The sequence below is a fragment of the Cheilinus undulatus genome, linkage group 3 (assembly GCF_018320785.1).
Source record: "Cheilinus undulatus linkage group 3, ASM1832078v1, whole genome shotgun sequence".
NCBI lineage: Eukaryota > Metazoa > Chordata > Actinopteri > Labriformes > Labridae > Cheilinus > Cheilinus undulatus.
This window is the reverse complement of record NC_054867.1, coordinates 2,757,140-2,767,499: the sequence shown is the minus strand read 5'-3', so window position 1 is coordinate 2,767,499 and position 10,360 is coordinate 2,757,140. Positions and strand designations below refer to the sequence as shown.

General features: G+C 42.3%; 1 protein-coding gene across 1 annotated transcript in view; it reads left to right on the top strand.

Annotated features, from left to right (window-relative positions):
- Positions 1 to 8,187, top strand: part of LOC121506720 (alpha-2,8-sialyltransferase 8E-like) — a 21,154-nt gene extending 12,967 nt beyond the window's left edge. Inside the window, exons 6-8 of the mRNA XM_041782571.1 lie at positions 2,835 to 2,927; positions 3,209 to 3,686; positions 7,951 to 8,187. Coding sequence (XP_041638505.1) covers positions 2,835 to 2,927; positions 3,209 to 3,686; positions 7,951 to 8,187 — 808 coding nt within the window. The remainder of the gene's footprint in view (positions 1 to 2,834; positions 2,928 to 3,208; positions 3,687 to 7,950) is intronic.
- Positions 8,188 to 10,360: the final 2,173 nt, after the last annotated feature.

Sequence of the window (10,360 nt, the reverse complement as noted above, 5' to 3'; positions counted from 1 at the left end):
ATCTATCTATCTATCTATTTATTGATCTATCTATCTATCTATCTATCAATCTATCTATCGATCTATCTATCTATCTATCGATCTATCTATCTATCTATCTATCTATCTATCTATCTATCTATCTATCTATCTATCTATCTATCTATCTATCTATCTATCCACAGATGTGTGTATATATATGTGTATATATATATGTATGTATATATATGTGTGTGTATGTATATATGTATGAAATAAGAATAAAAGATTGAAAAAAAGGTTAATAACATTACAGTCCTTTAATTGCCAGTGCATTAACAATTTACATTATTTATCAAATGTTGTATAAAGAGCATTTTGGCCTTTTATAATACTGTAAAATTCAATGGAAGGCTCTTGTTTTGACATGGAGTCCTTTACTTTAAAAAAAAGCTCACATTTCCCAATGGGTCACATGATTTCCTTTTCATCAAGTATTTCATTAAATGAAGAAAACAAAATGACGGAATCGAAATATATATATATATATATATAGAGAGAGAGAGAGAGAGAGAGAGAGAGAGATAGAGAGATAGATAGATAGATAGATAGATATTGGACCCCTTTTTAAAATGTTATTTGTTTTTCCATTTTTTTGGCTCTTGTTTTGACATGAAGACTTTTACTTTGAAATGCTCACCTTTCCCAGTGGTCACATGAATTCCTTTTCCTTGAGAATTCCATTAAATGAAGAAAACAAAAATGGAATTGAAATAAACAAAAATTGGACCCCGTTTTTAAGAATGTTGTTATTCATTTTTCCATTTTTGTGACCAAAATGCAAAAAACTGAAAAAAGAGTTGATTTTCTGTTTTTCCCTTTTGTGGTCAAAAATGGAAAAACGGAATAACGAGAGTTTCTCCAATTTGTTGAGTCTGGTTTCAACCAGGAAATGGATCTGCCAGAAAATACACTAATTGTCTGACTTCAGCCAAGCTTGATGTGCACAAACATCAGGATGCCAGAGAATAAAGTAGAAGGAATTTAAATAACTTTATGGAAAATTTAATTTATTACTCGTGCATAAATGCAAAATAACGCTGAAATTGGCAAAAATCTAATTTAAGTGAAAAATTGGCTGAAAAAGTGGTAACAGAATGGCAAAACTGGTTAAAAGTTGTAAAAAGTGTGCTAAGAAAGACAAACGGGCAAAACGGTGAAAAGCAGTTAAAAATAGCAAAATGGGTTAAAGGAGACAAAAATGGGATTACAGCAAAAATGAGCTAAGAACAGCCGAAAAGAGCAAAAAGGGGAGAAAATATGGTGAAAAGGTTAACCCCTGTGTTTACTCCAAGTGGCAGAAATGGGTAACAGAGGCAACAAAACTGTTTAAGGGTGGCAAAAACTGAAATATCACAGCGAAAACAGTGATGAAAAGGGGTCTGCATGAAAACATATGTTGAACATCAGAGCTGAGTCATAGCTTGACACTCTTTATAGCTCTAAATTGAAGTAACTGTTAGTCAGGACGCTAGCACCAAAGCTACTAAATCAACATGTATTGATATCATCCATTAATAACAACTGGGGAGGGCCCATTCCAGCTTTTTTTGTGGCCCAGACACCTGCAGGCCTGTATAGACCCTGTTTATACTTAATATAAAACATAGTTGGTTATTGGGATATCAAGTGGGGGACCAAACTGAGAACGGTTTTAACAAAAATCCCCACGGAGGGATTGGCGTTGCCTTGCCTAGAAGAGGGCTTACACGCCTCTTCAGTGTCTCTTGGAAGAATGGGACCATACCTGTGGAGTGGTAGACCGGGGTGGTGGTTCCCATTTTCAAAAAGGGGGACCAGAGGATGTGCTCCAATAATCAGGGTATCACACTACTCAGACTCCCGGGGAAAGTCTATTCTAAGGTGCTGGAAAGGAGGCTCCGGGCGATTTTCGGACCTCGGATACAGGAGGAACAATGCAGATTCTGCCCTGGCAGTGGGACAGTACACACTAAGGGCACATTCACATCAGAGCTGTTTGGCCCGCTTAAAAGGAGCTCTGGTCCGTTTTCCCAGATAGTCTGGTTTGTTTGGATGGTGTGAAAGCTCACACAAACTCTGGTGCGGACCAAACAGGGGGTTTCGGTCCACTTCCAAACGAACCCTGGTGCGGTCGTTTGAGGTGTGAAAGCAAAGCGGACCAACTTGTGAACCAAAGGCAGGAAGTGGCATAAAGCTATGATTAACAGATTTATATGTGGTTTAAAGCATTCAAATACACGTCAACATCTTGCTTGGCATCTGTGTAGCCATAGCAACACGCCGTAATCTCTCACTTAAATGTTTTCTTCAGTTCTGATTTATTCGTCTAATGTAAGGAACGACATGCTGGACAGCTCACCGCCTCGCTGGCTGCTCGTAACGCCACATTGCAAAAGCAGAAGCCCCAAGACAGCATAAATTAGGTGTTTTTTCATTGCTTATTTGATTATTTAGTGTAAGGAGATGGATTTCCCGTTTTGTCTTCTTCTACGCCTTCTTATAATCTTCGTTGCTGTTTGTTTGTGGAGACAGCGCCCCGAATGGGCAGAGGTTGTAAGTGTTCAGATGGTTTTGGTCCGTTTGACCAAGAGCAGTGTGAATGCAAACCAAACCAAAGGAAAGTGCAACAACGTTGAAATTTCCTTTCCAAAACGGACCGAGTCCCCCGGACTATCAGGCATGAAAACGACCTAAAATGAGTCCACACAAACTAAGGATTACCACTGGATATCCCAATGCCAAAATCAGATATAAATCTCTGTTAATGCATAGTCTGAATGGGGTGATGGACACAAAAACTGGTATGAAAGTCACTTTTTTTGTTGTGACTTCAGGTGCAACCTTCCTCCTTTAGAAGACGGTTATGAGAAGGATGTTGGTACCAAGACAAGCCTGGTGACAGCAAACCCATCCATCTTTGAAGAGAGGTGAGACAGAGGATGAAATTTACAGCACTGTCAGTTCAAATCTTCCTTCAGTCGGGGAGCTGGTGGTCTGGTGGTTGAGTCTTTGTCCCCCTTGTGTAGAGGCTGTTGTCCTGGGGGCAGGAAGCCCAGGTTCAGGTCATGCCCTTTCCTGTATGTTGTTCTAGGCTATCTCTCCCTGGTTTCTGAGCCCATCCACTATCCTGTCTCTGACTGAAGGCATAAAAAGTTAAACCTGAAAGAAATAAAATGTCCATTCAGTCTCTTTCTTTGTTTATTTTCAGATATGAATCTCTGATGACGCTTCGCCGTCCGTTTATGGAGAAACTACGTACTTACGGTAACGCTTTGCTGCTTCTTAACCCGTTCCATGCAGCCCGCTACACAGCCATAACGCTGAGAGCAGCTTACACCATTAGTGACTTTGGGGGTCCCACCCGGCCTGCCTTATTAAACCCCGACTACCACATCAATGTCACCAACTTCTGGCTGAAGCAAAGTCTAAATGAATTGCGGCTGAGCACAGGGTTACTGATGGTGAGTTTGGCCCTTGAACTCTGTGACAACGTGCTCGTGTACGGATTCTGGCCCTTCAGTAATCACCCCCATGGACTCCATAACCTGAAGCACCACTACTACGATGACAAACCACCTAGCACAAAATACCACGCCATGCCTGACGAGTTTGAGTTCCTGCTGCAGCTGCACAGTCAGGGGGTGCTCAAGCTTCATCTAGGGGAATGCCGACCTGGGAAACAGACAGGGAGAGAAGAAGGAGGGGGAGAAGACAAGAGGGAAAGGCAGACAGGAAGAGAAGAAGGAGGGGGAGAAGACAAGAGGGAAAGGCAGACAGGAAGAGAAGAAGGAGGGGGAGAAGACAAGAGGGAAAGGCAGACAGGGAGAGAAGAAGGAGGGGGAGAAGACAAGAGGGAAAGGCAGACAGGAAGAGAAGAAGGAGGGGGAGAGGAGAAGACTGAGAGGAAGAACGGGGGAGAAGAAGGAAAGGGAGAAGAGAAGAGGGATGGGCAGATAGGGAGAGAAGTAGGAGGGAGAGAGGAGAAGACTGAGAGGAAGAACGGGGGAGAAGAAGGAAAGGGAGAAGAGAAGAGGGATGGGCAGATCGTGAGAGACGAACGAGGAGAAAAGGAGAAAAGGGTGATGCAGAAAAAGAGAGAAGAAGGAGCTGAAGAAGAGAAGAGGGAGAGGCAGAGAGGGAGAAAAAAACAAGGGGAAGAAGACAAGAGGGAGAGGGAGAAAGGGAAAGAAGAAGGAGGGGGAGAAGACAAGAGGCAAAGGCAGACAGGAAGAGAAGAAGGAGGGGTAGAAGACAAGAGGGAAAGGCAGACAGGAAGAGAAGAAGGAGGGGGAGAAGACAAGAGGGAAAGGCAGACAGGGAGAGAAGAAGGAGGGGGAGAAGACAAGAGGGAAAGGCAGACAGGGAGAGAAGAAGGAGGGGGAGAGGAGAAGACTGAGAGGAAGAACGGGGGAGAAGAAGGAAAGGGAGAAGAGAAGAGGGATGGGCAGATAGGGAGAGAAGTAGGAGGGAGAGAGGAGAAGACTGAGAGGAAGAACGGGGGAGAAGAAGGAAAGGGAGAAGAGAAGAGGGATGGGCAGATCGTGAGAGACGAACGAGGAGAAAAGGAGAAAAGGGTGATGCAGAAAAAGAGAGAAGAAGGAGCTGAAGAAGAGAAGAGGGAGAGGCAGAGAGGGAGAAAAAAACAAGGGGAAGAAGACAAGAGGGAGAGGGAGAAAGGGAAAGAAGAAGGAGGTGAGGAAGAGAAGACTGAGAGGAAGAACGGGGGAGGAGCACTTCTTGGTGAAGAAGTGAAGAAAAAGAGCAAGAAAGCTAGAAAACAAGCAAAAACACAGTGAATAAGATGGTTTCATGGCTGTCCTGGCCATAAATACTATCTTAAAGTTACTTTTTCTTGGAAATGGCTCCAACAATAATAATGATGGTAGGAAAATGTGGAAAATGAACCATAATAGCCATGTTTGATAGAAGACTGAACTCTGTAATATTAGCATCAGCAGCTCAGATGATAATGAAATGGAGAGGACTGATGTTGGTACTTACTGACCTTAGAGTTGAGCTGCTCTTAGATTCTCTTTAACTGTAATGATAGTAGATATGAGGCTGGTGTTAGGTGGTAGTAGATGAAACATTAGCAACAATAATGGCAACGAAAAAAGAGGAGGATATTTCATGATAATGGTGACAAACCATCTGTTTATTTATGAAGACTATTTCAGGGGAAATGCAATACGCAGTTTATTTATTTTATTCTCTTTTTGGCTGTTTTCCTCAGTTTTATTTACAGTGTCGATGAAAAAGCAGTTACCCTCTTGGATGTTTTACCATTGTATTGATTTTATAAATCAGTCATGGTCAATATAATTTGGCTTTCTGACAACTAAAACGTCTTCAATGTCAAAGTGAAAACAGATTTCTACAAAGTAATATCAGTTTAAAAACGTAATGTGAAGTGACTGCATAAATATTAACGCCCTTTAAAGTGATCTATCTAATTCAACAGAGGTCCAGACAGTTGGTGCTAGTAGTCTCAGAGTTAGTGAAATGAAGATCAGCTGAGGTCAGTGAATGTGTCTCAGTGATTGTAGTGTAAAGACAACTGTGTCTGGTTAATCAGTATTCATGGCTACCATTACACCATGAAGACAAAAGAACACTCAGTGGAAAGGTAATTGAAAAGTCTAAGTCAGGGGATGGAGACAGAAACATTTCCAAGACTCTGAACATCCCCCAGAGTTCAGTTAAATCCATCATGAAGAAATGAAGGAATATATCACATGTGTAAATCTGCCTAGATCAGACCATCCTCACAAACTGAGTGGGCGTGCAAGAAGGAGACTAGTGAGAGAGGACACCAAGACACCTATGACTACTCTGAAGGAGTTCCAAGCTTCAGCAGCTGAGATGGAGAGACTCTGCAGACAACAACTCTCCCATAAACCAGTCAGAGCTTTATGGGAGAGTGGCAAAGAATAAGACACTGTTGAAGAAAACTCAGATTCAATCTGGACTAGAGTTCACCAAAAGGACTGTGGGAGACTCCATGGTCAAGAGGAAGAAAGTTCTTTGGTCTGATGAGACCAAAATGGAGCTCTAAGACCATCAGACAAGACACCAAACACTGACATCACCACAAACACATCATCCCCACTGTGGAGCACGGCGGTGGCAGCATCATGCTGTGAGGATGCTTCTCAGCAGCTGACCCTGGAAGGCTTGTAGAAGGTAAAATGAATGTGGAAAATTCTGGAAAATTCTCACACTGGATTAGCCCAGACCTCAGTACAAGAGAGAATAGAGGCTGGACTTGAAAAGGGATGTTCATTCCTGATCCCTGGTCAACCTGACAGAGCTTGAGCAGTTTATCAAAGAAGAATGGAGTAAAATTCCAGAGTCCAGATGTTGGATCCTGACTGAGACCTATCCACACAGACTCAGAGCTGCAGACAGAGGAGACTCTACTAAACACTGACTAGAAGGAGGAATATTTATGCAGTCACTTATTTTACATTATAGATTTTCTTTGACATTCCTTTGTAGAAATCTAATTTTGTTTTGACAATAGAGTGGAGTTTTGCTTTTTCTGTATTTGTTTTGTCAGAATTGCTAGTTTTTTTTAACCATGATTGTCTCCATGACTCCCAAGAGTGAATACTTTTATAGACACTGTACTTGAGTTTACATAGACTGTTTGTATTTAATTGTCTGGTTTTTGTCAGTATCGTATTTCTTGGGACATTATAAAGTTTTAAAGCTGTCGCTCCATGATTATGGCTTTAGCTCTCAATACTGACAGCCGTGGATGCTGGCCTGTTTCAGGTGTCGTTGCTGAGCAGCTGTATGTGATGGGTACTACATACACACAGGGGTGTCTGGGATGCAGGGATTTTGTGTAGGTGTTCATATTTTACAAATGTGGTGAAAGGTTGTTTAAGGCCAGCTCCTCTTTTTATTCCTAAGTAGTTATTTTAGATAGTTTACCCGACACTTTGTAAATCTTTGGCACAGTTAAAATTTCCTGCAAACTGTTAATGTTCAGCCACATTGTCCTTTATTTTTTCAGTTTTATTTATTTAATAGAACTAAAGTGTACTGATTTACCTCAATCATGTTAAATAACAAAATAAATTCTTTATAACTGAACTTGAAGTCACATCTGTTGAATCTTTACTGTGTGACTAAATCTGTCCAAAATGTGTAATTTGTTTTGGAAACCACAGATGGTGTGTCCTGTGGACTGAGGAGGAGAGGGAGCATCCAGCTTGTTCTCCTGGCTCAGGTCTAAAGCCTGCATCTCTGATGGTATGGGGTTGCATTAGTGCCTATGGCGTGGGCAGCGCTAACATCTGGAAAGAAACTATCAATGCTGAAAAGTAGAGAGAGCTTTTAGAGCAACATATGCTCCCATCCAGACAACGTCTCTGTCAGGGAAGGCTGCGACTATTTCAGCAAGATGATGCTAAACCACATACCACACCCATCACAACAGCATGGCTTCACAGGAGAAGAGTCCAGGTCCTGAACTGGTCTGCCTGCAATCCAGACCTTTCACCAACAGAAAACATTTGGAGCACCAGAAAAGGAAAAATCCAGCAAAGACCCAGGACTGTTGAGCGACTAGAATCCTACATCAGACAAGAATGAGACAACATTCCTCTCCATCGGCTGGTCTCCTCACTTCCCAGATGTTTACAGACTGTTGTTAGAAGAAGAGGGATGCTACACAATGGTAAACATGACACTGTCCCTACTTTTTTGAGATGTGTTGCTGCCATCAGATTCAAATGAGCTAATATTTTTCATGAAATAGTAAAATGTCTGTTTTCCATTGTACATCACCCTCTCTTCTTCTAACAACCGTTTGTAAACTTCTGGCAGTGAAGAGACCAGCTGATGGAGTTTTGGGAAAGCTGGTGTGTAAAAATGCTCTGGAGGTTTAGCTCCTCTAAAAAACACATCCGACACTGAAATGAGGCCTCTCCTCTCCCTTAGGTGAAGGGGGGGTCTGTGAAGCGGGAGTTTGAGAAGCAGGAAGAGCTGCGGCGCTCGGCCATGCGTGCTGTCGCCGCCCTGCTGGCCATCCCCGAGGTGGAACGGAGCCCCAGTATGGCCGACTTCGCCAACCAGATCAGAACCAATGCTGACATGGCGTCCATCTACCAGAGCATCCAGGGAGGGGAGGGAGGGGGTTTGCCCCTGCAGAGAGCATGGACACAAGCTAGACTGTGAATGATGGAGGAGTGTTTTCATATGTTTTTTATTCAAAGACAAGGTCAAAATAAAGGAAATGAGGTCATTTTTTAGAGTCATCTCAAAAAAATTAGAATATCATGAAAAAGTTCAATGTTGTTTGTCACTCATTTCAGAAAGGTAAACCCATATATTATATAGACTCATTACACATAGAGTGGAATATTTCAAGCCTTTATTTCTTCAAATGTTGATGATTATGGCTCACAGATAATGAAAACCAAAAACTCAGTGTTTAAAAAAATGAGAATATTACATAAGATCAATAAAAACGGATATTTTAAACAGAAATGTCAGGCTTCTGAAAAGTATGTTCATTTCTGTGCACTCAATACTTGGTTGGGCCTCCTTTTGCATGAATTACTGCATCAATGCGGTGTGGCATGGAGGCAATCAGCCTGTGGCACTGCTCAGGTGTAATGGAAGCCCAGGTTGCTTTGATCGTGGCCTTCAGGTCATCTGCATTGTTGGGTCTGGTGTCTCTCATCTTCCTCTTGACAATCCTCCATAGATTCTCTATGGGGTTCAGGTCAGAATCAGGCACAGTAACACCATGGTCATTGAAGCAGCTTTTGGTACCTTTGGCAGAAACATTGCAGGACATCTACACCCAATAACTGCTGCTGCCTGATGGTGAACCTGGAACCTTGATGTTAAAGTTTGTGTTTTTCCATTTCATAATCTTCATGCATCATATTTCACCACATTATCTCCTCAGCTTTACTCAGAAGAGAAGTTTAAAACCAACAGGATGCTAACCACAGGCCTGTTTCTGTTTCCACCCACAGCATGAAACCACAAACTTCTGCTGCTGCTGTGCTCTCAAAGCTGCAGGATGTTCTACCATCATCATCAGGTTCTTCTGTGTAATCTGTGTGGATGATTAAAATGTTTTTATTATTTTACATTAATGCCTCTGCAGTGATGGCGGCCAAAGCTGGAGGAACGGCTGCAGGAATATGGCCTTAATGGTTATCACAGTTATTGTGACTGACATGGAAATTATGATTAAAAAATAATGATTTTTAACCAACCTTGAGGACTTTGTTTTTGAATTGTTTAAGGTTGATTAGTAATTGGGACAAGTGGTCAGATAGAACCTGTCTCTGATGTCCTGGTATAAAGGACAGGTGTTTAGAAAGTTCAGCTCTGTTTCCACCTCCTGTCGGCTGCAGTGGGTGCTCAGTTTTTCCTCTTTTGGGAACCAGTTTTGTCTTTGGCGTTCTCTCTGGTGTGAGGTTGTGTTTATTGAGTCTGTTCCCGGTCAAACATTTCCTCAGCTGTGGATCAGTCACAGTGTCTGCAACTGCATCTTCTCTATTAAGGGACAAATGGCATTGCAGTTTGCTTTGTTTTTTGGTCGATTCTTAATAAAAGATAAGATATGTTAAGATAAAATATTCCTTTATTAGTCCCGCAGGGGAAATTCTAAATTTACAGCAGCTAGAGTGGAGTAAACAAAGCATGCAAAAAGAGCTTACAATTGGTACAATGAATAAATACAAAATAGGAAATACAGAAATGTAACTTTGGCCCAGCCAGTTCTTTGGACAGGCCTGTCTGAATTCAATAATAACAATAATAATAATCCAAAGATGTATCTTAAAAAACAACTAAATTTGCAGGCTGGGAAACAGACATGAGTTCTGCTGTCAGGGATGCTGGAGTGTCTGTAGGCTGCTGTATTTCAAGGTTCCCCACTAAAGTCAGCCCCACTCCCACAGCCAATCAGAGGCCTCCATCTGGGGGGCAAAGATCTCACCCCAACAGACATTAATATTCACACACAAACACAGAAACAGGTAACAAACAAAGATCCACACAACGACAGAGGACTCACAGAGGCACAGAACCAAAACACAGCAGCAATGCAGCTACAATATAACATTGGTATTTGGTACGTTTTACCAGAGTCCAGTAAACGGGCTGAAAACCTTTACTGTCATCAGAGTTCATTCATCCACACTGAGTCTTGCTGACGGTGGAGTAGAGAGGATCCTCTGAAGGTATGGCTGGATGTCTGACAGCAGAGTCGTCTGGACCTTGGTTTGCCTTTACAGCTGAATATTCACAGGCCGAGGAGCTCGGTTTCAGGGTCAGTCCCTCACTTCCAGCTCCGTCGGGGCTCTGCTGGAAGCTGATGGCAGAGTAA